Source organism: Chinchilla lanigera, unplaced genomic scaffold (assembly GCF_000276665.1).
Source record: "Chinchilla lanigera isolate Chin_1 unplaced genomic scaffold, ChiLan1.0 scaffold00054, whole genome shotgun sequence".
NCBI lineage: Eukaryota > Metazoa > Chordata > Mammalia > Rodentia > Chinchillidae > Chinchilla > Chinchilla lanigera.
In genome coordinates, this window is record NW_004955455.1 from 14,322,028 (window position 1) to 14,349,641 (window position 27,614).

Genomic DNA, 27,614 nt, shown 5'->3' on the forward strand with positions numbered 1-27,614 from the left:
AAGGGCTTCCGGCTGCAGAGTGCTTATCCTACTTCCAAGCCCTGGCCTCCTGGTTCAATCCAAAGGGTTTGGTGTCTAGTTCAGAGGCACCGCTGGGTGACAGAGACCCTGTAGTGACCCCTGAGAATGGACAGCCCAGAACTGGGTCCAGATCCTTCAAACATGCAGTACCAGAGTCTGGAGGCTACCTGTCTTCTCTCAGCCCTACCGGCTTTCCTCACTGTGTAGAAACTCAGTCTACACCACAGATCCGAGGGCAGGTGAACTGCTCATGTGTGTGTCAGGGAAGTGTGGGGAGGGCAAAGCATCCCCCAATTCTTCCCCTCGCAGGGCTAAACGGGCATCCCCACAGATGCTATGGGGCTCCAGGCCCATCATGAGCTGCTGAAGGCAAACGCTGAATTTCATTCACCCTCCAGACCCACAACCCAGGGAACAGAGTAGGTGCTCACTAGAGGCACACTAGACACACAGTCCCACAGCGGCAATAGAAGAGATGCCATGCAGAAGGTTTGCTGCTGCTTTCACACTTGACCTTGTGTCATCTATTCTCCCTTCATTCCACAGACCTTGGACTACTTCACTCTCCCACTAAAAGCCCTCCAAGGACTCCCCATTTTACCCTCTCAGATCAATCCTAAAGACAGGTCCCAACAGCATTCCCATTGTACAGATAAAGAAACTGAGGCTTAGAGACATAAAGTTGGCAGACAACCCTGGAACACCTGGCCCTAAACTCCAATCTCATGCCATGCCTCTTTCTCATGCTGCAGGCTGTGACCCTCACTGGGAGGTCCCCACCCTACCCCATCCCCCCTGGGCTGCCCACCCTCCTCCACTGGACTTTACCTGAAACCTCCATTCCTTGGGGGAGCCTCCCTTACTGCCCAAAGGCTGCCCCCACCTCTGGTTCTCCCTGCCGTGGACTGATCACAGCCATCGATTCATTCCCTAGCCTCCCATTGAGACTTGTAGTTCTCAAGTGTGGCTGGTCACTTGGGGGAGCTTGTGAAAAACACCCGTGCTTGAGCCCCATTGCAGATCCGCTGAATCAGAATCTTTGGTGCGGGGAGCTTGAGAGTTTTTGTTTGTTTATTTTTCAGTACCAGGGGTGGAACCCAAAACCCTCACACTGAGCTACCATCCTTCTTTAGTTTTTACTTTGAGATTGGGTCTTGCTAACTACTAAGTTACCCAAACTGGGCTTGAACTTGCAATCTTCCTGCTGCAGCCTCTCAGAGTGCTGGGATTATAGGTGTGTACCACCACACCTGGCTAAAGACCAATGACTGTCTGCTCCCTGCTGTAGCTCTACCATGTAGCACACTGCACTTGGCACATAGAAAAGCTATTTGAAAGGGTGAATGATCAAGCTGAAGGCACTGACAGAACCTGTGACTGCAAAACCTAACTTTGTTTCATTCAACCCAGTGTTTCCCAAACAGATTTGACCACAGAATTCTTTTTACCCAGGGGAAACCTATTAATTTCTTACAAGAACATCTGCGAAACACAGCACTTGCTGGTCTTGAGAAGTCTCAGGTTGGTTCCTCTGGCTTTAGCAACTAGACATGAGGGTGCCCGCGCATAAATCTGGTGGGAAATTAAGATGTCTGCTTCCTTCCTCTCTCCTGCCAAGCCCCATCCCTGCTGACACCAAGAGCCTGGGAAATGTGTGGTCCTCCTCCCTTAAACCCTGGACACTACTACTAATAATAATATAAATAATGACAACAACAACAGACACCATGGCTATGAGCCTCAGGGGGCCTTGAGCTTTTTCTGCACTTCAAGAGGCTAAGATCAGAAAGTGTGAGTCTGGGCAGGTGCCCACACGGGCCCTTGTGGGTGCCCCCCATTGCCCCATCGGGCCCTGGAAAGCCCTCCCCATCCCCTGAGACAACCAGCACTCTGTATTCCCGGGGCTCTGGGGACCCCCCGAGGGCTGTTTATAGCTGGCCTGCCTCCCTGGGTCTCTCTCCTACCTGCATCCAGCCAGGATTTCAGCCTAAAAGGGAAAGAATATTCCCTGGGGCAAACATTGGCTGTGCTTCCAACGTAACGATTAAGGGCTGGAGCCGAGGCAGTCCGGGGAGCAGCAGTGGATCTACCCAGACACCAGGCAGCCAGAATCTGATGACTCAAAGCACAGATCTTCGAGGGGAAATGGATTGAGGCCTAAATCTCAGCTCTGCTACTTCCTGGATGTGTGGCTTTAGGTAATGGACTTCCTCTCTCTGACTCTCAGTTTACTCTTCTGTAAAATGTGCACAGTAGCCCTGGCCTAATCCGTTTCATGTGTGGGCAGCACAGAGTAAGCCTCTATACATGGTGGCCATTATGTTTGTGCCGTGGTTTCTGCTTCCAAAGCTCTCACGGTTCACATGAGAGCAGAGACTGGAAAACTTCCACAGGCACACTCTGTCTAAGCCAGATGCTGTGTCTGTGCGTCTGCACACCCATTCCTTCATTCTTAAGCTGCTCTGAGTTTTATCGCCCGTTATCTATGGAGACCTAGGGGTGGAATCACTTGCCAAAGGTACTACCAAGTGGTACCTTAAGTGAGTTTTCTGGCGCTATGACAAAATACCCAAGACTGGGAAATTTATAAAGAATAAAAGTTTATTTGGCTCACAGTTCTGGAGGCTGGGAAGTCCAAGGGCATGGTACTGCATCTTGTGAGGGCTCGTGCTGCATCATAACATGGCAGGGGGCATCCCCTGGTGAGTCCCAGCAAGTGTCTAGCTTGGGTCTCCTTCCTCTTTCTATAAAGCCACTTCTTATAATATCACCACAGCGGGCCCCACCACGAAGATTTTATCTAATCTCATTACCCCCCAAAGCCCTCACCTTCAAATGTTATCAGTGCATGACTTTGGAATGATATTTCCAACACAAATTCCGGGAGACACAGAAACCCAAACCACGGCAGGTGGGAGGAGGTTGAAATTTCCACCAAGGTTCATCTTGTTTATCGTCCATGATCTTCCCTGCAGAACAAGCAAGCTTGATACCAAACTTGGTCCCAGTGCTGGGTTTGGACTAGTGGTACTGAGACGCAGGGATGCAGAGATGCAGGGATGCAGGGATGCAGGGATGCAGGGATGCAGGGAACCTGGAATGGGGGAGGGGGGAGAAAAGGCTTGGCTGCCTACTCCTTGGATGCACAGGCTGGCAGAGCACCTCTAGGGCTGGAGACAGTCACAATCTGAGAACACCGTGGGTGTACTCTCTTGAGTTTAAAGACATAAATTTTAACTGGGTTGGCTTTAGACATTCTATTTGTCTATTTGATATCTATTTATCACAGGGTCCAACACGTGACCAAAGGTGTTTACATCTCTCCTGCAATCCAGGGTTCATTTTCCAATCTCCTCTAATCTAACGCTTACACTTGCAGGCAATATCTCTGCTATGGTTTATACTGAGAATGCCTACCTCCCCCCAACCTTGTATGCTCAGAAATGGAGTTTCTGGAAGGTGACTGGATCATAAGTGTTCTCATCAGTAGATTCATCCACTAGTGAGTTCAGTCACTGAATATAATGTTAAGAGCAGGGCGTGGTTGGAGGTGGATCACTCAGGGGATGACCCAGAATGAGCCCTCCCTGCTTCCTCCCTTTACTCTGCTTTATGGTCACCATGACATGCACAGTTTTCCTCTGCAAGACCCTTCCCCATGCTCTTCCTGCCTTGGAGCCAGGCAACCATGACTGAATATTCTAAAAACTGTGAGCCCAAATAAATCTCTCCTCTTTTAAATTGTGGGAGTTGAGTATTTTGTCCCAGCGATAAGAAAGTGACTTAGACAGATTTTGGTCCCAAAGAAGTGGGGCTGTTGCTGTGACTATCTGATCATGAGTTTCAGAGTATTTTGGAACCAGCCTGCAGGAAGGGTGTGGAAAGGTTTGGAAGTGCTGGCTACAGAAGCTCTAGAATACTGTGAGCCAAACTTGATGGGAGCCTCTAGTCAGAGCTCAGAAGACCAGAATGCTAAAAGACAAACACATGATAAAGAGCAGAATCAGGTTTCAGTTGGGATCAAGGATTATACTAGGTGTTGGGCTAGAAGTCATGTGTGTTATGCTTTGCTAGAAAATTTGTCTATGTTTTGCCCATGTCTTGAGACTTTGTAGGACACTGAGATTGGATGGACTAATTAATCTGATGGAGGAAATTTCAAGGCAGCCAAATATTTAGGCTATTGCATGGGTACTGCTGGCTGCTTTTCACCAGATCTACCTGGAGGATAAAGAGCAAACAGCACAGCTGAATGATGAAAAAAATTTTGAGTTTTACCAAAAAGAAAGCCCTTGTAACGCTGGGGCCTTAGAGAGCTTGGTTGATGAAAAGACTAGCATTAAAAAGAAGCCAAGTACTTTACAGCAAGACAACATGAAGAATACTTAGAAGGCATCCCAGACTCCACTTTTCACTGGTTCAAGGGTATAAAAAGGTAAAGATAAACTCCTCTGAAAAACTTTGCTTTGAGAGGCGAGCCTGAGGACAGCCTCCTTGAGAACAGCCACCTAGGGAAATGGTTTTCCTGGATTCAGTTCATACTACTCAACCATCCCTGTACTCTGAGGCCTCTGCAGCTACGATCAATGAGGGCCTATCCAAGCAGTAGCCATGATTCTGGCTACTATTCAAGCTGAGGGCAGATCTTAATGACATCTATGTGGTGCAGTCTTTACAGGCATGCAAAATGCAGGAGTTATGGGGTCACAGAGGCTTCCACCCAGATTTCAGAAGGCCAGGAAGCCAAGCAGTGTGCATTTGAGAGGGCAGTGCATAAAGCTGTGAGAGTGAAGCTGAAAGTGCAGTGGAGACTCCAGAAAGTTGGAGAACCCATAAACATGAAATGTCCTGAGGAAAGCTGCAAGCAGTGAACAAAGCCATCCCAAGAGAGAGGCCATGAGGGCCGCAACCAGCAATGCCTTGGGGGTGGGGCCACCCAAACCCTTTGAAACTGACATTTCACCACAACTTGTCCCTGGGTCCTGGACACGGAGCTATAGGATTTAATATTTGTTCTACTGTGTTTTGGTTTTTCTTTGGTCCAATTCTTTTCTTTTCTCCTGTTTCTCCCTTTTGGAATGGGAGTGTTTATCCTTTATTACTGTATGTTAGCAAAGCTTAACTCACTTTTTAATTTTTACATGGGCTCACAGCTCAAAATTTCCCTTGAGGCTCACAGGAGACTTTGTATTTGAACTTTTCAGCAGTGCTGGAACTGTTAAAACTTTGGTAACTCTCAGAGATGGATGAAGTGGATTCTGCATAAAAAGACGCACCTGACTCTTCTGGAGGTCAGGGATAAAAGTTATGGTTTCAATCTGGGGTGTCCTCCCAAAGCTTCATGTGTTTGGATGGTAACTGCATCAAGGGAAACTATAGCTGGCTTGTGGTTGGGAGCTGGGGCCTGATGGTGAGTTGCTGGGGGGAAATCTGGAAGGGTTTATCTTTCTTCCCTGCCCTTCCTTTCCTGCTTTGCTTCCTGACTGCTATGGTGTGAGCAGCTTTTCTCTGCTAGACCCTTCCCCCATGCTGTTTCCGCCATGGAGGTAGTCGACCACAGAGCAAAAATAAATCTCTTCTTCTTCAGGTTGTGGGTGTTGAGTACTTTGTCCCAGCAATGAGAAAGTGACTAAGACAATCTCTTCTGTCCTAAATTACCCAGGGCTAGATATTAAACAACTGGAGATCACTTTTATTCCCCAGAGCCATTATTCAAACTGCTGCATCTCACTCAGTTTTCCTCCCTTACTTGGTTTCTCCAGCAAAGACTATGATCAATGCTCTATCCTCCCTCTACTTTGCCTCGTATCCAACACTGGTTCTTCCCTACATGGCCTTGTGTTGCGTGCTGTGCCCCTGCTCTAAGGAAATGTAATCAACGTCATCAGTCCCTCTGTGTTTTTCCTCAGTGTTCTGAATGGAATATTTGTTTTTCCATCGGATTCATATGTTGAAGCCCTAACTGCTAGTTTTACGGTATTGGGAGATGAGAGCTTTTGAGGATGATTAGGTCTTGAAGATGAGGGCCTCAGAAATGGGATTCGTGCCCTAATAAAAAAAGGGCACAGAGAGATACCTTTCTCTTCTACCATGTGGACACAGCAAGGGAATGGCCACCTGTCAACCAGGAAGCCGGCTCTCACCAGACACTGAATCTGCAAATGCCTTGATCTTGGACTTCCCAGCTTCCAGAACTGTGAGAAATAAATGCTCATTGTTTAAGCCGCGTAGACTATTACATTTTTCTTACAGTAGCCTGCACAGACTAAGCCATCCCTATAAGTTAAAATCCTAGAGTGCAGTTATTGATACAATGAGCCAAGTAGATCACTCATCACACAGGGATTGAGAATTACCACAAAAGCAACAGCAGCCAGTGACACAAGGCTGTCACTGTGTGCTAAGGCTCAGGTGTCATTTGAGTGACCCTCTCCCCAAAGGCCCTTGTGTAAAGTCATGGTCCTGGGTGGTGGTGCTGGGAGGTGCTGTGGACCTTTAAGAGGTAGAGCTGAGTGGGAGGTCCTCAGGACCTTGGGGGTGTGTCCTCAGATGAGATTGTGAGAACCCAGCCCCTCTCTCTGTCTCAGGTCAGTTCTCTCCCATATGTAATCACTTGGGTCCTACACCTGTAGCTTCCACTGCTACTTATTCCACAAAGTGATAGGGTCAAGGGGCGGCCACTGTGCCTATATGATGCCAACTGGACTCTCAGCCTCCAAAACCACAGGCCAGGTCACTTGTTTATAAAGTTTGCTGCCTTGCATATTTCGTTGTAGGAATGCACAGCTGACTAATGCACTGTGTGCAGTGGTTTCCCATCTGACCTCCTTTGTGACTCTTAACGACTATCTCTAAGAAGCAGGTTTTATTCAATCCTGTTTTGGTTGCCCTTCACCACCCAAAGTCCTGAGCCCTCAGATGGAACGAATGGGGATGCCTACCTTTCAGGTGGAATGGTGTCCGTGTTGCTGCTGTGGCGCCTCTGCATTTTCTTTAACACCTGAAAGCAACACATGCTTAAGCCAAGTCTCCCAACAGACACACTGCCTGTCATGCCGCTACGGTAACCATAGACAAATACTGCTTCAGACTCCCCACATGTTCCATGGGAGCGGGGAAAGTAGTCAAACCCAAAGCTTCCTTCTACCCCTCACATTAATAAAGTGGTAATGAAGGTGTGAATTCAAGTGAGGTGCAGTGGCACACATCTGTAATCCCAGCTACTCAGGAGGCTGAGGCAAGAGGATTGCAAGTTTGAGGACAGCCTGGATAGTTTAGTGAGATTTTTGTCTCAAAATTAAAAGGGGTGGGCACGTAGCTCGGTGGTAGAGTGTTCGCCTACCATGCAGGAGGCCCTGGCTTCAATCCCTAGTACTGGAGAAAATTAATTAATTAATTAGAGTACAAATTCTCATGGAGACACTTCACCTGGTTCACCGCAAGGAGCCACATGGACTTCAGAACTCCATCCTGATGACACCTGAAGTGGGCACTCAGGACTCCTGATGAGGTGACCACAGGATCTCCGAGACAGCAGGCCTGCCCTCTTCCTCCTCACAGAGAGATGCCCAGGTCAGGGAGCTTACAAGTTCTCCAAGCCCTGCACGGCACAGAACACTTGGGTAAATGGCCCGCGGGATACTTCAAATCTGCAGTCTTGGGATATCACTGGTAACTATAAGCAGAGGACTCCATCTGCTCAAGATCTCTGGGTAGCCCCAAAGGGGAGTAGTCTCCCTCTTTGAGACTCTTAAGGGTGCTATGATCTTAATCTTAACATATTTTGTTTTATTGTCAAATTGTGAGTCCTTATTGGGTAATATAGAAAATGTGTTCTATCCCTGAATGGCTTCCCACTGCAACCAGAACGTCCAAGCTGTGTTCACAGCCTAAAGGCAGCCTCACCCGTTTCCAGCTCTGCTTCCTTCTGCTCTCCTTGTATGACTCCCCTCGTCTCACTGGTGTGACTCCTCCTCCAACATGTCGGCTTGTCCCTGGCTCAGGACCTTTGTACTTGCTGTTCCCTCTCCGGAATGCTTTTCCTCCTGAATGTTACACTTAGTTACCTCAGGTCACATGCTGCTTTCTCCCAGAAGCATTCTTTTCCCACCCTCTTGGGAAACACTGGCCTGTTTTATTTTCTTCACAACACTTATTAGTTATTTTACATGTATATTTACTTGTGATTTGCCCTCCCACTTATGTAAGTGCTCCAAAAACAGAGATCCTGTCTATCTAGTTTGCCCATCTACCTCGGCAAATAGTACACTGCCTGGCACAGACAGATTTCAAGTATTTATTCAATGAGGAAAACCACAGTTCTCCCAGTTGCTTTTTTCGAGATCTCTTGTTCCCTGCCCCACCTTTCATACTAGGGAAAAAATAAAGACCATACACTCTCCATGAATAACTTAGCCTCCTGGAATACTTCCTTGTACCAGGGCCACAGAAAGTTATCTAACTTTTAGTTCAGGCCCTATAATAGGCTGCTGAGTGGCTTGCTAATTCTGATCAGGGCCACTTCTTAGGCCCTCTAAGGACAGACAACCCAACAAAGCTGCTGCTACCTCTCCCTTTTGGAAAAGTAGCTAAGAGAAGAGTCCCCACCGCCATCTTCACTCTATAAACAGTTCATTCTATAAACTTACAATCTCGCTTTAATAACCCTCCTCCCAAAACATCACCCATCAATTCCAAATCTTTGGGAAAAATGCAGTATCGCAAAGTTACCATCCACAAGTCTGATACACCATCAAAGGCCCATGACTCTACTTTCAGATGCTCGCTTTGGAAGGGACCTCATATCCCCCGTCGGAAGCAGGCCGTACAAAACTATTCCAATAGTGAATCTTAGAACACATTTTCGCACGCAGGATGCATCTGAATAACTAGATGAGAAGTCTTTCAATCTTCTGCCAAATGCATCCTACTGTCTCCCTGTGAAGGTCCGCAGCGAGACTTTCGATGCTTGCGATATTTTCAGCTGGGCCCTCTGGCCATTAAAGGTCTGCACCGAGAAGCCTGCAGAGTAGCATCTCCTGCATTGCAGGCGTGGGAAGCAAGCAGGTACGCTGAGGGTGCAGTGTCCCCAGCGCGCTTTTCATTCATACAATCAAACTACAGTGCAAAACGCTCTAGCACTGTAAGGCTAGGAGTATACAAAGACCAGGCCCGGGTGAAAGAAAAAAATTCATCAATCACGGCCGCATCATTCACGTCCGGCTAAACCAATCACTGCAGGGACCTGAACGGCACGTGACTTCCGAGTGCTTCCGGCCTCTAGCCGGGTTTAAACCCAGATCTAATGGGCGGGGCGCTAGGACCAGTGTACAGCCAGGCCAGCCACGTGCATGCTATTTCCCGCCCCTTTTCCCTGGATTTAGCCAATAGGGTTCCGCTAGTCCTCAGCGACCAATGGCGAGGAGGTGTCCAAAGAGTTTCGCCGGTGACGCACGGGCGGAGGCGGACCGTGGGGCGGGGTCACGTGGGGCGACGCGCGCCGGCTGCCGGGAGCTGGCTCGGCCGAGAAGGTCCGGCCCGTCGCCGGGGATGGGGACTGGGACGTCGGTCGCGTAGGAGCCATGCCACCGGGTCCCCGGGTCTTCCCCGCTCCTCGCCCCGGCCGCCGCGCCCCGCGTCCTCGCCGGGATGGTGAACCTGGCGGCCATGCTGTGGCGCCGGCTTCTGCGCAAGAGGTGGGTGCTCGCCCTGGTCTTCGGGCTGTCGCTGGTCTACTTCCTCAGCAGCACCTTCAAGCAGGTCAGTGGTCGCTGCCGCCCGCCGAGCCGGGCCTGTCCCCCTCCCTGTGCGCCTGGTCTGTGCCGCCCGCCGCCCGTGCGTCTCTCGGGGTCGGGAGACGCGCTGGTGCCGGGGCACTTGGACTGCAGGGCCCGGGCAGCGCCGGGATTCGAACCGGTGCGACGGGCACTTCTGCCGAGGTCGTTCCTTGTTAGCACCTCTACCCCCACCGCGTCCAGGCAAGCAGGGGGCGTGGCTCTTCTCAGTCCTTCCTTGCGGCGGCCGCGGGAGAGGTGGCGCCCCCGCACGGCAGACTTTTACACCCAGAACACCCGGAGAGGTCGAGGGGCCCTGCCTGCCCTCCGTTTAATTTGGGGGGCCCTGTGTTGAGCCTGCCACGGTCTTCCTAAGTCTTTAAGTGGCTAAGTTGTCGAGGTTGGGCTCACACTTGGGATTCTCCTGCCTCAGCCTCCCAGACTACTGGGATTGTATGCTCTCCGATGCCTGGCTGTGGGATTTTTCGAGGGAACATACCCTAGGATGTGCTAGGCAGGGTCTGCTTTGGTGGCGATGCAGTCGTCCTGATGGGGTTAAGAGCCCCACTCCTCCTTTGCACTCCTCAAGGATCAGGTTCGTAAATAAGATATGTAAGTGGTAAGCAAAGGGAACTGTATACCCGCTTCTCCTACGGTAGACACACACGAAGGCAGAGGATTCCGAGTTTTGTGGGCCAAGATGTGTGGGGTGATCAGGTCATTTCCTGGACCTCAGGGACTTGGTGTGCTGTGTCTTCCCAGATGTCCCCACAGTCCCGTGTCATTTCTTGCCTGTCTGGTGACCTGGGAGAATTCGGCTTCCTCTTCATCTGCCCCCGCGACCCGGACAATCCTAGCACTGTTGTTTAACAGCGGTATAGTGTTGATTTCCCAGAGTATAACTTCAGCCTGGACCTGTGCAGAAAACCCCCAATTCATTGCCTACTTGACATCTGTTTTTTTTTTCTACCCCCTTTAAATTTCTGGCATTAAATACTCTTAAAATTTACGTGAAATGTACCATTCAGTAATAGTAAATATATCTCTAATGTTGTGCAACCATTCCCCCTCATCCCCTTAACTGTTAAGCTTGTAAAAACAGAAACGGTACCCGTTAAACAGTAGCTCGCCATCCGCGCTGTCCCCCAGCCCCTGGCACCCACCGTTCTGCTGTCCACTTGGTATCTTTTTGATTGTGTTGTAGGTTTCTCATGCTTGGAGCAAACAGAACTGTTGATCCTCCTCTACTAGTGCTCGCTCCTCCCTGGGCTTTCCAGTCTCAGCAGGTGGCTCACTGGGTAGTTCACCAGGTAGCTCAAGCTGCCAATGCGCCATTCTTTTCTTTCTGCCATTCCCTACATCCAGAACATTGACTCTGCCTCTGCAGCGTATCCTAATCTGTCCATTTATCCCGATTGTCACTGCTGCCACCCTAGGCCAGGCCAGTGTCTTCTCTTGCCAGGACCATTGCAGTAGCCCAGCAGGTCTCTGCTTCCTTTTCTTTCTTGCCTATTCTCTACCTCCGCGATCTTTATAAAGCTCCTCGTCACTGGACTCTCCCATGTGCAATTCTTTGGCTTCTTACTATACTCACATAGAACTCCAGATTCCATTCCAGGATCTCTGTGTGATTGAATCTTTTCCTGTGTTTCAGTTCTGGCTAACTGACTACCTGGTGATTCAGGCCATACTTAGTGGCCTAGCATACATGACTTCATTTCCTGAGCATACACTTCCTTTATTTTCTTTGTGGTAGTGAAAATTTCTTGTTCATTTACTTGTTTATCTGTCTCTCCTCACTCTCTGTTTCTGAAGTCAACTTCCTTGAGAAAAAGAACCGCGTGTGTCTTGTCTCCAGCTTCTGGAATACCGCCAGGCTCTTCATGAGAACTCAGATACTGGTTGAACAAACAAGTGAGTCTTTTAATCTGGATGACTTTTCCTTTCCTCTCAGTCTGGTATGCTCTTGCTAACTCTTCAAGTCTTAGCGTGATGCTATCTACTCTGGGACTGTCCTACAGCCAATTTTAAGTACTCTAGCATGGTGTCATCATCTTTATTACTTTTTTTTGGTACCGGGAATCAAAACTCATGACCTCAGGCTTGCCAGGCAAGCACTTACGCCGCTGAGCTACATCCCCGGCCCGATTTTTTATGACACCTTCTTAGAAAAAATTATGATCTGTGCCTATGATTTTATTTGGGAGGGGGCTTAGTGATTGTGAAAGCCCCTAGAATTGTTGTTAAAAATGTTTGCTTTGTAAATTTCTCTGGATCTAATCTCCCCAAAATATAAACAGCACTGATCTTTTACTGTATGCCATTGCTGGGGAAGGTCTTTTCCCTGATTAGATGACTGAATTCCATACAAAAGCATTGAATTAAAAACAGAGCTCTCTAAGAGGGGCGAACCTGTGTGTCTTCCTCCAGGCTGGTCACATAGTGTGTGCTCATCCACCTGGCTCCTCCCCAGGGAACACAGGTCTCAGGTGTCACACCGTAGGGTCACACTGTCAGCTCACAGCCACTGTACTGCTTCTGACGGAAATGGAAGCGTGTGCTTCTTTCCCCAACCTTTAACAACGTTGTCAGCCTTTCTGCTCTTGCAATTTGATGTGTGGGAGAAGGTACTTTTGTTTTAGTTGATGTGTTCAAGTGTAGAATTTTCGTTTTTCTGATGTAGGGTCTTGCTGTGTAGTACAGGTTGGTCTTAAACTTTTAAGCCTCTTGCCTCACCCTCCTGAGTGTTGGGATTACAGTCATGTGCTGCTGTGTGGAACATATTTTCATATACTTGGGGCCATTTTGGTTGCCTTTTCTAAAAATGACTAGCTTATATCTTTTGTCCACTTCATTTTTCATGTTTTAATTCTTCATTTTTTGGAAATTTGTTTTTGTATAGGTTGTTATTTGGCCTTATATTTTCCTGACTGTTGGTGAAGTTAAACATACTGATGTGTGACAATTTGACTGTTCTCCCTATTTTGCCTTATATCCTTTGGACTGTTTTATTAGTGTGTGTGTGTGTGTGTGTGTGTGTGTGTGTGTGTGTGTTTCTTTTGCTCTTTATAGGGATTCTGTGGTTACGGATATCATTCCTTTGTGAAGGTACAGATTGGAATCTGATGCAGGTGTTCCTGATTTTAAAGCTCTTGTTTGTAATTTGTAACATCATGGCAGAGATGAAACAGCTAGCCTGCAGTGTTTGCACAGTGATTTTCAGAGATGGGATTAAAAATGTATGAGATTTCAAATAAATCTTCTATCTTCTCTTGAAAAACAAAGAGATGTGTTCGCACTAGGTCTGTATTCCTGTCTGGTGACAGGAGTTTGAGCCGAACTGCAGGCTTCAGATCATTGGTGTGTGTAGTGGTCTGGGCCACTCACATCTGTGTCCTTTCCTGGCCTCCTGTGGGAAGCAGTAGAGAAGTTCTCAGCGTGTGGTCACCCTCCCTGGGTGCAGGTGGGATGATCCCACTCTCCTTTGAAGTAGGAGTGGCCATGTGACCTGCTTTGGCTACAGGGCAAGAGGTGACTTTTAGGCTTTGGCCAGTACCTGCTCCCCTCCGGCCTTAGTGTTGAGAGGGAGCCGGGCTCCTGCAGCCTGAGAGAGAAGGGTGAGCGGAACCCTGGGCTCACCCGCTTTAGACCTGTAACGTGGACAAGTAATAAATCATCTGTCCTGTTAAGCTACTGAGACTTGGTTTCTAGAATAACCTAGCTAGTGATGGTGCACCTTTCAGAGCTTTCAGTGATACAGACGGTCCGCTGTGGCACACGGCCACAGGTTCACCACCGCTGACCTAGCCCGTGAGTTTCCAGTGTGGTGTACAGACTCCGGAGGGTCCTCATACCTTTTCAGGAGGTCTGGACGGTCAGAATGATTTTCAAAATACTATTAACATGTTGTTTTCTTGTGGTTTTTTTTTTTTTTATGTGTGTCGACACTTTCACTCATGCTGCAAAACAAGTGGTGGGTAAAACTAGCAGGAATCAAGTCAGTGGTGTCTGATTATGCTCGTAGCTGTTGCATTCTGCACTTGCACATTTGTAGTAAAAGTGACAAGTTCGCTAGCCCTTGACCGTAGAGCACCCGTCTTCTGTGTACAGGGAGATGGGAAAGAGGCACTCCAAGCACTGTTCCGCTAATACGTGGTGGATGTCTTGGAGAAGAGCGTTTGACAGCTTAGTCGCTAGTGCTGTACACTAGCTGCTCGCTGCTATTTTCACGGAGCACCATTTTACCTGGAAGAACAGGCCGTAGTTACTCAAATTTGGATATCTGGTAGATGAAAACGAATGAGCCTGTTCCTGCACAGGAAACATCTGACATCATTTGTTGCCAAAGATAAAATTCAAGCTTTGAGGTGAAAATTAGAATTTTGGAAAACGTGTTGTCTGCTACTCCGAGCTTGATAACTTCCCAGCATTTGAAAGACTTCTATTAGATCATTGGTGATATTAACAAGAGTGATTTTTTTGATATTATGTAATGAAAATGTGTCAACATTTGGAAGATCTGCATAAGATCTGTTCAAAGAACAAGACAGACTTGTGGATTTTATTGTAGCAGTATGAAAAATTCATTGACATGGTTTTAGAAACAACATTGTACTGAACTGTTTTTTGGCCGCAGTTATATTAGGATATAATTTGCATTCATATAATTGTGTAACTCACCCATTTAAAGTGTACATTTTAGTAAATTCACCACAGTCGTACTGTAGAGTATTTCATCGTTTTTCTACCCCTCCATCTCAGCTCTAAATAATCATCAACCTATTTTGTGTCTCTATAGATTAGCTTACTCTAGATATTTGTATACACGGAGTCATATAATATGTGGTCTTTTGTGACTGGCATGTTTCACTTGGCATAGTTTTCAGGATTGGTCTGTATTGGAGCATGTATCAAGACTTCATTTTTATGTCTGAATATTCCATTGTAAGCATCTATCATAAATTTCCTCATCATTATCAGTAGACATTTGGCTTCTTTCCATCTGTTGGTTCTTACAAGTCGTGCTGTGACAAGCATCCATTCATAGGTCTTTGTATGGGCGTGTTTTCATTTCTCTTGGACACGTATCTTGGAATAGGATTGCAGGATCAGAAGTAACTCTGTGTTGAACTTGTTGAAGACTACATGACTCTTTTCCCAAAGTGGTTGCACCATATCGATGAACCTGGAAGAAATGACATGTATCAAATTTGATATTGGGCTGAGGATATAGCTCAGTGGCACAAGCACCTGCCTGGCAAGCGCGAGGTCCTGAGTTTGACTCCCAGTACAAAAAAAAATTTTTTTTGGTGTAGTATTTGACGTTAAATATGGCCTGGTATCAGCCGTAATTCCTGCAAAAGCTGGTAGGGTCCCCATCCTTTCCTGGCTGCACATCTGTGTGAGGTAGATTTTCTTCCTGCGCTTCAGCCCAAACAACAGATTGTTGCAGTTTAAGTACAGAGGAAGATACGAGAATCCAACTGTTTCCCATTAAACCAGACGTTACAAAGATTTGCAGAAGTTTAAAAACATTGCCCATAAAAAAAATTTAAAAATATTGCCCCTCTTCTCACTAAAATTCTTTAAAAAACATTTTTTCCACAAAAAAGGGGCTAGCATGGTATGAGTTCATTATGTTTAAATGCATGATTACTTGATTTAAAATACTTCAAAAATTATGTCTCAGTTGTCCTCATGGTAGACACCAGGAGGCATAACTCACGTAAGTGCATGTGTCAGGGTCCTCAGTAACTTCTCCAAGGGTATTGAGTGTCCAGGACAAACACCTTTGAGCCTCACTGTCCTGTGCATTCTGCCTGTGCCGCTTCCTGTTCGCTTTGCTGCCTTGCGCTGTGCGGGGTGTTAGGCTTGGTCATCCGCCTCTCTGCAGCCCGCATCTAGGGTGAGTTTGCATCGACTAGCCTGGCCCTAAGTCCCTCCTCTGTAAAGTGGGGGTGGTGAGAGGTAGCGTGCAGGGTAGGCTGGGAGGGGAGGTGTTTGCGCTCATTGCAAAGTGGCCATGAAGGCTTGAAAGCACCCTGTGGTCCTCAGCTCAGGTGAAATGAAACCTAGGGAGCAGGTGCACGTTCTGCTTGGAGAGTAGGCGATTAGCCTCTGCTGCTTTGGATTCCTCTTTTCTTTGGATTCCATGTTAATGAATGCTCTGGGGGATAGTTTACATTGTTAGAGTTTACGCTGTTAGAAGTCGGTGTGGACCGAGCTAGGGGAGGGAGCTGGGTGGCGAGTGGGCCAGGTGACGTGGGTGCACCTTCTTTACCAGTGTGTAGCAGACCCGCAGGGTGCAGGGGAGGCCCCGTGCCGCTGCCGGTGCTGAGAGCCAGGCTCAGCAGGTGATGCCTCTGCTCTCTGCGCACCTGTAATTTGCTGGGGTGAAGAGGAGAGATGGTCAGCAGTGATGTGTGATGCAGAACCTCGCAGAATGCCGTGACAGAGTAGCAGGGTGGGCCTGGCTGAGGCCCCTGGCCTGAGTGAGGCGAGCCAGTGTTGGAGCGTCAGAGTCCTCGAGGTCCTGTGACTCCAACAAGTCTCAGGGCTATTGGCGTAACTTTGAAAATAGATTACTGTCTTTGGCCGTAAGTAAGATGTAAAGTGGTGCCCGCTTAAACGCTGTCTGAAGTAAAGTAAATCACACGAGAGAGTTGTGAGTCTGGCTTTTGGTTTTGGGTTTTCAGCATTTACCAAGATCCGCGTGTCTTCCACTTTGTGAAGCGCCCTCCCGAGCAGAGGAAGGGCGCCACCACCTGTAACCGCCCAGCCGACCAGCACTGCTAGTATGTGGGCATACTTTCTCCGTCATTTCCCACGCTTTTTTCTTTCGGATAATTTAGACGTGCTGTTTCTTTGCTGAACACATAAGCATTTTCACCATCTTTAAAAGCTCCTAGTGTCTTTTTTCTCCTTTATCAAGCTGCATTTCACAAATATTAGGCACTTGGATGCCCTCTGGCCTTTGCCCCCTCCTCTTTTTGACCTGTGTAAACAAGGTTTTCTTTCTTGGGCACATTAAACAGGTGCTCTACACTGGCTGCAGCCTGGACCCTGAGAAGCAAATCTTCTAGAGCAGCAATACCTTATGTTTAAGTGCTTCACTGTTTACATGGGGCATTTATCTCATTTGATCCTTAAGGTAATCTCTAAAAAACACAGAGCAGTTAATAATACGCCTTTTGAAAATCTAAAGCAGAAAGACATGCAATGACAATAAAAACATTCGGTAGCCACTTCCACTTCTAAAGAAAGTTGGGAATATTTTTGCTCCTTGTCGTTCCCACAGTTTTCTTTAGAGCTCAGAGTACCCGTGTGGGCATCTCTCATAACATCTGCAGCCAGTGATGGCACTAATGTGTGTGTGCAGTGTCACGTCTGCAGCTCCTGGAGCCTTGGAGAGCAGATAACGTGACTACCTTTGCTTCTGCATCCTTAGCACTTTGTGAAAATTCCTACCTTTGAGTAAATCTTGAATGAAAAGAAATACACAAATACATGGAAAAGCTTAGAGTTGAGATGACCTAGTAGGGTAGGGGGACAGTTGGGAAAAGCTCAAACTACCTGCCCATGGCAAGCTGTCTCGGCACTGTTCCAGAACGTCTTCCTCACAGCCTGCAGGCCTGGGCCTTCACAGAAGCCGCGAGCGGAGGCATTGCATTATGTCATCGCTGCCTTCCTCGCAGTCCTTTTGGCAAGGCCTTGAATATTCATTTTTGAAAACAAGTTCAAGTGCTAGGAGAATTGCTTTCCTGTTTACCAGGAATATAGTTATACAGCAGGGATCCATCTGAGGTGCACTTGTTCATGAACTCTTGTTTTCTTCCAGGAAGGAGAGAACAGGATAGCTTTGGAGTAATGGGAGAGCACTTTGAACCTTGTTGTAAGAGCCAGTGTACTGTACTCTGACCAGCCTCTTAATAGTCTTTATGGCTATTAATTTATTCAGGGTTGCATTTGCAGCTCAGTTTAGCTTGCACATAGCTTGATTATGCAGTTAACTAATACGGTCCCACTAGGGCAGCTGGGTATGAATTTACAGGTAGTTAAGCAGTGTGTACCTAAGTGATTTGTCCTGATTCCCAAGACTCCTGCACTTAGCTCCTCTGGCAGTAACCGAGGAATACAGATGTTGTTTTTGTGTAACTGTCTTGTGCCTGCAAGTGCCATTTCTTTGTTTTAAAGAAACAGAAGAGAGGGGTAGAATAGAAATTAAGACCACCTGGATGGATTACTTTGTACATACTTAGTAAACTAAAGAACAAAATCCACTGCTGGTGGGGTTGTGGTTAAAATTGGGAGCACTGTTGTTTAAATGCTGATAGTATTTCAAATGCTAGCTAAAATTTTGGGGACATTATTTGGCACTATATAGAATTTACCACTACAAATTATTCAAGAGGATTTTTTTTAAACCACCACATTTTGGTGCAGTGCTGTCTATGATAACAAAAGCCTGGGCCTAATGTTGGTCTGCGGAGCATGTGTTCACTAAATTATGGCACATCAACATGATGGATTATTATGTAGTCTTGAAAATGTGACCATCAAGATAATGTAGGTATTTGGAAATGCTTTACTATCCCATTAGTGTCAAGAGGAGTTAAATGCAAAACATCCTAATTTGTAGTACAAACCAGGGTCAGAGGCCAGAAACTACTACGCAAAATACAAACACAGTTTTATTGACGTGATGGACTTGTGAGTAGTCTCTGTCTTCAATGTTGGGAATCATGTTGTTTGTTGTAAAAAAAAAACAAAAACAAAACAAGCCTTTTCTTATGGAATAATTACATCTTAACAGAAAAGTTGCAGAGCAAACTTGCAAATTCTTCACTTAGTGTCTCCTATTATTAGTGCTAAGCATGTCTTAAATTGTACTTTAAATTGAAAGTAATACCCCAAAGATAAAATTTTCAGTTACTCATGTCCCTCCCTCGGTAATAAGTGTCTCTCTATATCTAGATAGTAACCGTATCTTTCTATACCTTCATCAAGGCACAGCTCTTCCTGTCCTGTGTCATAGTATCATAATAGCCTGTGTGATAAATGTGCATTATTTTGCTTCTTGTTTTTTCACTTAATATGTTATAGATATCCAGCCATTTGCAACCCTGTCTATCTGTTAAAGTTATCTGAGTACTTTGTTTGTTTGTTTTTTTTTTGGTTTTTCTCCGGTACCGGGAACCGAACTCACAACCTTGCGCTTGCCAGGCAGGCGCTTTGCCCCTGAGCTAAATCCCCAGCCCCTATCTGAGTACTTTGGAAATACTGATTCCCTGGTCTCCTCCACACAGATTTTTTTCCTGGTGTGTAGGTAGGCTCAGGGTTCAATTCTAAGTCTTACCTAGAATTTGTTTTAAGCTTTGTGTATAACATAGTGTGCAAGTTAGATTTAAGAACGACCTGGGTAGCTATCATCACTTCAGTCTAGCTTTGGTTTATACTGGTAGGCCTGTACCAGTATTTATTCAGGCATTTCCCTGTCAGGTTTCTCATTTTTTCTGCTGTTGAAACAGTGCTGTAGTCAGCATCCTTATGCATCCTTACACATTGGTGTTTTCTAATGGATGGTCCTCAAGGAAGGGTTTGCTGGGCCAAATAGTACATGGGTGTGTATATTTTAAATGTTAATAGCTGTCCCCAGATTATTTTCCTAAAGAAACCCTAGTAAGTACAAAGATCTTTTCCATTTTTTTAAAGTAAATAAGCTAGTCAGTTCCCTTTGCTTAGAAAGTGACACATGACAGATCATTCTTAACGGCAAAAGCCACGGAACTCTATTAGAATGGTGAATGTTTAGTGTCCATAAAGCCTCCGGGAGAGTCTTTTATAATTGTTTTGTTTTCCAGTAATGAATTGAAGCATCCAGAAGATGGCTGTCTCATGCTTGGCTTGTTTTCTGGCACCGGGGCACCTTCCTCCTTGGTTTCTTTAGTAGTACAGAAAAGATGGTTTCAAAAGCTCTGTTACTTCAGGGCTGCCTTGAAGATGAAGAGAAAGAGTCTAAGCTCTGTCCCAGGGCAGCTCTTCCCCCTCTGCCCGTCTGGCAGTGGGCTCCACGGCCAGGATGGCTTCTGAGGAGAAACGTGTCGCAAGGCTGGCATAATTAGTATTCTTCCACAGAAGAGGTGACCTCCACCTGACCCCTAAAGTCAGCCCTTAATCCACTTTTCTCGTATGCATGTAGCAGAGTACCTACAGCTACAAATGAAAGGGATCGTGTTCTAGCTGTGCCTGGCTACAGTCGGAGGTGACAGTCACAAAAAATAGTTGTATTTTATTTTCTTTTTTCTTTTTATTTATTTAATTTTTCTTTTTGAGACAGGATTTCGCTATGCATTGAACTCACTTTGTAGCTGAGGCTGACGTCGAACTCACAGTGATCCTCCTGCCTCAGCCTTCTGAGTGCTGGGATTATAGGTGTGAGCCACCACGCCCAGCTAGTTCTATTGTTAAAATGTTCAAGTTTTTCATTCTGTTCTGTAGTGTATTTGTTTTAACATTAAAAAAAAATTTTAATGACTTGCCATTGGAAGAAAACCTCAAAACTTTTTCCTCCAAAATTTTTTCATAAAGCTAACACTTTGGTGTACATTTATAATACGCACATCATCCTGGGCTGTGTGTGTAAATATGCCAGTTTTGAAGCATAGGCCTAGCTTACTACTTTTTCATACTGGCTTATTTCATGACTTGGTCCAGACTTTTGGTTATACCGGGAGAGTGTGGATTCCTGTAGTGCAAGCTTTTTAGTGTTTCTATCCTCTTCCTGTAGTTTTTATGAAAAATTGATGAGGTTTCAAGAAAAAGTCCTTTAACCTTCTCGTTTATGGTTTCTTTGTAGGAGGAGAGGGCAGTCAGGGACCGGAATCTCCTCCAGATTCAAGACCATGAGCAGCCCATCCCGTGGAAGGTGCAGTTTAACCTGGGCAACAGCAGCCGGCCAAGCAATCAGTGCCGAAACTCCATTCAAGGGAAGCACCTCATCACAGATGAGCTAGGTAAGGTGGCTGCCCTTCCTCTCATATCAGGAGATGGTACACTGCCGGGGCCGTCGTAGAGTTTCGTTTTAATAGGGATTCTTCCACAGTGTGTTTTCCCTTCGTGCTCATTTCCAAGGGTTCCACATCGTGTCTGTCTTCCATACTGTACTCGCTGGTCCAGGTTCCCTTCAGCACCAGGGTGCCTTGATTTCATGGCTCTAGCTCTTGACAGTTCCTCTTGCCTGCAGCTTCCAGCGTTCGCACTTTATTGTCCCATCAGTCTGTAGGCAGTCCTGCTGTTCTCCCCAGCATCCTAGCTTTGGATCTGGACAATCTTTCCTTCTTATCTTGATCTGAAATCTGTAGGCTAAGAGCTAAGTTTTCCTCCTGAAAAAAACCCACAGAGTGTTGACACTCAGGAAATGCACTGGTTCATGGACTGACCAGATAATTCCGGCTGAATTGCAGACAAGTTCAAATGTGTTCTTACTGTGAATATGTCAGAGGAAGGCTTACCTCTTTTAAGCTTAAAGGAAGAAAGGCAATTGCTGTGTGAGACAGGTCGTACCTGCTAGTGCGTTTACCACTGGGAGGTTGCTTGGCTCTCCTAGAGAGACTCCTTCCCCTCATGCTGAGCCTGCAGAGTGCTGGCCACTGGCTACAAGCATTCTGTGAACACCTCCTTTGATTTTGCAACACCTGAGCTGCAGTTGTAGGTGAAGGATTAGGTACAAGGTTAAGGAATTTGTCCAAGACTGCGAAGGACTATTTATAACCCATAAATGCAAAATACAATGTCAAGAGTAACAATTTCTCCCTGAGGATATCTAGTGTTCAAAGTTCCCTGGTTGCTTTGCAGATCTCCTTTTCTTTTTCAACTAGCAGTTTGCAAATAACATAATTTAAAAAATTTGTTTATAAGCATAAATTTCACCCCGTTTCAACGGGTGAACCAATGGATTGTGAACATGACAGTATTGGAATTGTTAAGGTAAGCCTGTAGTGAGATCTCCGTCCACTTGTGCTGAAGCTAATTTGTACAAACACTTGCTGTCTTTAATGTGAAAGCTACAGCGTGTTGCTGCTATACAATGAAAAGAAAAGATTGCAACCCCTGCAGAATAACAAGGCTTTTTCAAAAAGATCTCAAAGTCCTCAAGCAGGAGTTGAGATTATTTTGATGTGAAGAAAGGATTCAGAGGAAAATTGCTCGCCTTGGAAAAAAGAGCATACAGTGGAGCGGAGTAAAGAGAGCGAGCTTCCACAACACAGCACAGGTAGTTAGTGGGTAAACCCGCGACTAGGACGAGGTGCCGTGGCTTGGTGCAAGGGCCTGTTTCTTACAGACAGAAAACAGGAAATCTGTGTCTTAACTTTAATATTTAGCATTGCATTATAAGCAAAAAGTCATGTTCTTTTATCATAGCTAGCAAAAGAATATTTTTCTTCCAGCTAATTTAGGGGAGACAAAGACTCAAGATCCTTGAGTGGAAAATTCGAAGACTTAATCCATCAGTGAAAACCCAAGTGTTATTTTATCTTTGTGAATATCAGAGAAGTGGTTTAATAAAGAAAACTTGTAACAATTTATGCCTTTTAGCAAACAGATGCCATCATGAATATTGCTAGGCTAACACATTATTAAATAAGACAACCAATTAGAATTACAAAGTTCTCAAAGGTTGAAAGTTAATTTCCCTGGCAATAGCAACACATTTTGAGGGTGTGATCTCACAGGACTGCGTGTTGAAATAACATTTGCATGAGTAGATTTGGGATGCGAGACGAGTGATTGTCACTGATGAACTTGTTTTCCCAGAAGTTGGACCTGCAGTTTCAAGGCCAAATGCTGGCAGTTGGCACTGGGAAGGAAAAGAATGCCTGAGACACTGACATTTATACTGTGGAACAGGGCACGGAGATCATTTCAGCAAGTGGAGTTTAGGTCACACAAAGTTGTAATGTATTTTATCATTTGGGGCAGACTTAAGAAAAGGGCCAACTCTCTTGGAATTTTGTTGTTGATACCTGTAAAGAAAATGAATAGGAATACTTGGGAAGAATCCAGAAACATTTACTATGACATTATAGTTATCCTCTCTTAATTTAGGGGGTGGGATAGCATAGTTAACAACGATGCAACGAAAGGTACCAGTTCCTGGATAACGAGGGTCTGGTCCTGTCAAGGCCTCGGCTTCCCCAGTGGTAGGTGAGGCCCTTTCTTTGTGTCCATCGTCATCATTTTCTTGGTGCCTCCTGCTTTTGCGCACTTTGTTTTCCAGAACAGTTTCTGAAAACAAACTTATACTTTACCAAGTGTCATTCTCTGGGACATCTGGAGCGGAGCGATGCTGGGAACAGCTGCTCCACACCTGCGGGCCTGTGCACGCACCTGTGGGCCCATCATGCACCTGGGAGTTTCTCAGGGTCCAAGTGGTGGCCCTTGTGGACTTACTCCTACATTTTTCTGTTCCACTCCCGGAAGGATGTGGAGAAATGTCTACTTAGCAGCTCTGAATTACAAATTAGCTTCCGTAAGGAGACTCTTTTTCTAAAGTAGAGCATGAATTTACTGGCTTGGAGGGGATATGTGTATGTCAGAGATGGGATCTCTAAGGAGTGCAGGGAACTGGGAGGTTTTCTTTTCCTTGGGTGGTAGAGAACTATGTTGCCTAATGCTGAGGGTGATTGAGTCCCTGCCCTGTACACATTTGCTAGCAGGCTAAGTCTGAAAAGGTTAGACCTGACTATTTCTGTGTGGGAAGTCCTCCATATTACTAAATAACCAGCAAGCATTTACATATATCTCTCTAGATAGACAGAAAGATAGATAGATAGATTGATTTGGCTTTTGGCTTTTGGTGTTTGAGCTGGGTCTCACTATGTAGTTCAGGCTGGCCTTGAACTTACTATGTAGCCAGGCTGGTGTCAAACTCATGGTGACCCTCCCTGCTTCAGCCTTTTGAGTGCTGAGATTACAGGCATGCACCATTAAAAGATATTTTTAAAGGATATTTGTTTCTCAAATCTAGAAAGATCTCACTGTTGTAAATTAATGCCTTTGTTTTTCCTATTTTCCATTTTTTTTTTTTTTTAAATAAGTGACGTTGTCCTCAGGCCCGGAGAAAAGATCATCCTGCATAGGTCAGAGCACAAACTCTTGGGAGTGGCTTGCCATGGTGAGAGGTCGAACAGGGGACTGCAGACTGAAGGGTCTGTAGGAAGATGACGACATAGAACCTCGTTATACAGGGGTCCCTGTTTCTGTGGCACTCGGGGATGCGAGCCCACGGCATGACGGCTGCTCTGAATCCTTGGTGCTTGGGGTTCCCCCCTGCCAGCTTCTCTCTTGGTTCCTGTGCCTGCCTTACTGCTGCTTCTGGGCACCCCTGTAGGGTGGTGGGGCACTCTGGTTCCTACTGAGGGTGGTCTCTGACTTGCAGGCTATGTCTGTGAGCGGAAGGACTTGCTGGCCAGCGGCTGCTGTGACAGCAGTGTCCCCAGCACGAAGCAGTTCTGCTGTGATGGCTGCCTGGCCAACGGCTGCTGCGGTGCCTACGAGTTCTGTGTCTCCTGCTGCCTGCAGCCCAGCAAGGTGCGTGGGGAGCTCCTCCAGCCCTCCCTCTCTTCCAGCCTTGATTTGATGGTGAGCCTTAGGCTCTGCATGGGAGGTTCTAATGAGTAGAGAAGTCAGAGAGGAACTTTGCGGGAGGCAGCTGCAGCTCTGTGCAGCAGCCTTTGTCTACGAGGGAGCTGGTTCCGGGTGACTTGAGTGGTTTTCACAGAATGGACCATCGTTTTGCTGATCAGATATCTAGTGCCTAAGAGACCAGACTCTCTCTTTCCCTCCCCCATGTAAGCATTCTTTTATTTGAGGAGAGAGATCCAAGGTTACCTTGCACTGGCTTGGAATGGAATTATTACAGGTACTAACTTTTGTTTCCATAGCAACTTCTCCTGGAGCACTTCCTCAACCGGGCAGCCGTGGCCTTCCAGAACCTCTTCCTGGCGGTTGAAGACCACTTCGAGTTGTGTCTGGCTAAATGCAGGACCTCCTCCCAGGTCAGCAGCTCTGTCGGCTGTCACTGGGGGTGGCGGGTGGGAGTCAGCTGCAGGAGGAAACCAGCAGATGCACACCAGGTAGAGTGTGGACGAAGGAGAGGCTGGAGTGCAGCTATGCTGTGCTTTGTTTGGGGTAATAATAGTGTTTAGGATGGCCGCGTGAGAGTTGCCCAAGTTAGGGAAGGTAAAGCATTTATGTTAAATCAGGGTCCAGTCAGCATGTAGCTCTCCTGTCTGCTGGGCCTGTTTGCACTTAAGTGGAAGCATAAAGTTATTTTTCCAAGTCAGGGTAGAGTCCTAATAGTCCAGCTCCTAAGAGATGCTCTCACCCGCCCTTAACTGAAATTTGACTAAGGCTTTCCAGCAACCCCTCATTTAGAATGAGCAGTAATTCGTTCTGAGGCAGAGTTGCGGTTTAATTTAGGATTCAAGGGGATCAGGCAGGTGGGTTTAAAAATACATGAATAACTCAAAGCCTTGATGTGCATTAGCGTGCTGTCATCGGCACAGTGCTCTTTGGGCGTCTCGCCTCGCACCTGCCGCGGCCGCCGAGAGCGTCTGAGCCGGCGCCTTTCCATCACTGCTCTCAGCGCCTGGGCCGGGGGCCACCGGAGCTCTTGGGAAAATCACCAGATGTGTTTATTAGACAAGCGCTCTTCTCCGGCCGCTATTCATGATGTCGCCAAGATTTTCCTGGCTTTGTCTGAGATAACAGACTCATTTGTCATTCCCTGGAACTTTGGCACTCTTTGCCAGATCTCTGTGGTCCACCTGTGGGTTTTCAGCCCCTTCTTTTTTTTTTTTTTTTTTTTTTTCAGCCCCTTCTTATGTCTCTGGTTTGCTCCCAGAGCACCCAGCATCCTTGGTGTTTCAGGGGTACAAAGAGCATTTGGAGTTCCTGACGGGCCTGTTTTGCCTGGAGAGCTTTCCACTTGATTGGGCTTGAAAGGATCCGTGGAGGCGGGCTACACACTCGATGCTCTTGGATTCATGTCCCCTCTCACTCAGAGACATGCTAGGGAAGGCAGAGTATTTTTTTCCTTAACTGAAAATCCAGGAGTTATTTCTAGTCTTGAGTGAAGCTGCTCTGCTCTCTGCCTTTTCTTTTTTACTGTACAGATTTCCCGTTGCCGGTCAGGGTGATCTGGTAACAGTGTCCCAGGGAGGAGGCGATTTGGCTGTATTCTATTAAGCTGGATGAGTGCTTACACTTTAGTTGCTGAGCACTGGTCTTAGGCTAATTATTGAACTCCAGGCGAGCCAAACGTTCAAGTTCTTGTATGAAAACAAATTGCTGAAAAATTCGCCATTGGGGATGTTTGCTCTAAGTCACACTTGGAGTCTGCTGGGCCAAATTGGAGCCTGTGTGGTTTCGTGGCCTTTGGCTCCTGCACCAGAACCTTAGTTCTGTAAACTCCTGGAAGCTGTCCAGAGTGCGTCTCCTTAGTGTCTCTGCAGGGCGCCTTACTGGGGACTCAATTTCTTTGGAGCGCAGGGTTAGCTACAAACACCTGCTGGATCTGAATCTGTTTCAGATAATTCGAGAAAATATCGTCTCCATCCCTCCAGGTCACACTCAGGGTACTAAAAAGCTCCCTAGTGGACATAAGAACGGTTGTGTGATGACACTGTGTTCGTCTCTGTGCCCTGCTTAAGCACTCTCTGCTCATCATCCTGTGTTCTGGAATGTTGCTTGGAACTCTAGTGCATATGGCCTCCTACGAGCTCCCGCAGAGGGAGCTGTGCGCAGCTCCACCCCCTCACCGCACCCTGTCTTCCTTTTGTCAACAGAGTGTGCAGCATGAGAACACCTACCGGGATCCCATAGCCAAGTACTGCTACGGAGAGAGCCCACCCGAGCTCTTCCCTGCGTGACGACGGACAGCTGGGCAGGAGGCCCTGAGGCGCTCACCGGGGCCCACTCTAGCACACAGGCGGTCCACTGGAGGAGCCAGGTGGCGCCAGGATACCAGGACACCTTCGCCTCGGCCTCGCGTAGTGTCGCCAGGCTCTGCTCACCAGGAGGCAGTACCAGGTGGAACTCTTCAGTCCGGCAGCCGAGAGCCTGGGCTGGCCCTGTGGGAGAGAAGCTGCAGGCTGGGCTGGAGCAACGCTGGCCGCTGCAGGACGCGGCCCAGGCCCCTGCGCAGGGACCGGGACCTTGGGGCTGTCCGGCGTCCACTGCCATTGTGACCCAGGCCCTTTCATGATACATTTATTTATTGGATTTCTTTGGAATGGTGGGAAAAATACAGTGTTTGGTATAGGACACTGGCTTGCCTTTCTAGTTGAATATACTCCAGGAAATTACTTTTGTTGTTTCTGAGTTTCATGAGCTGTCATCCATTCACCCAGATAAAATGGTTTGTCGCTTAGGATGTGGATATTCTCTCTAGGTAGCTGTTTTTGGTTGTCTTTAACAGTACCTTTAAGAGTCGGCCCTGCATGTAGCCTAGGAAGCGTGTGCTGGCATCTGTCCGATTACCTGAACCCTCAGAGACACTGCTGTGCTCTCATTCTGGGGGAAGCCACCGCACTGGGTGCTGAGGGCACTCAGGCCCTTCTCTCCTGGCGTCCGGAGGCACTCTTGCACCACAGGTGAGAGCCCTGTTCCATTCAGAAATCTGCTCACTGTCCAGAGGCGTTGGTCCTGGCTGCTTGCTCAGCCGAGGCAGCAGGGCAGCCCCCTCTGCCCCCTCCTGTCACGGAACCCTGGTGGTAAGGTGATGGCCAAGGGTTAACGCACCCAGCAGCTTGCTGTGTC

The 27,614-nt window shown here is 47.0% G+C and overlaps 2 protein-coding genes across 2 annotated transcripts in view; one reads left to right on the top strand and one right to left on the bottom strand.

Moving 5' to 3' along the window:
• Rnft2 (ring finger protein, transmembrane 2) overlaps nucleotides 1–9,269 on the bottom strand; it is a gene marked incomplete in the record, with an annotated part of 74,253 nt that extends 64,984 nt beyond the window's left edge. The window contains 4 exon segments of the mRNA XM_013520450.1: nucleotides 6,963–7,021; nucleotides 7,450–7,621; nucleotides 7,927–8,066; nucleotides 8,752–9,269. Of these exon segments, the coding sequence (XP_013375904.1) occupies nucleotides 6,963–7,021; nucleotides 7,450–7,473 (83 nt within the window).
• Nucleotides 9,270–9,484: 215 nt separating this feature from the next.
• LOC102024763 (chromosome unknown open reading frame, human C12orf49) lies at nucleotides 9,485–27,225 on the top strand. Its single transcript, XM_005396552.2, has 5 exons — nucleotides 9,485–9,780; nucleotides 20,650–20,806; nucleotides 24,232–24,383; nucleotides 24,737–24,850; nucleotides 26,642–27,225. The coding sequence occupies exons 1-5, from the start codon at nucleotides 9,670–9,672 to the stop codon at nucleotides 26,723–26,725; spliced, it is 618 nt and encodes a 205-aa protein (XP_005396609.1). The 5' UTR covers nucleotides 9,485–9,669; the 3' UTR covers nucleotides 26,726–27,225.
• Nucleotides 27,226–27,614: the final 389 nt, after the last annotated feature.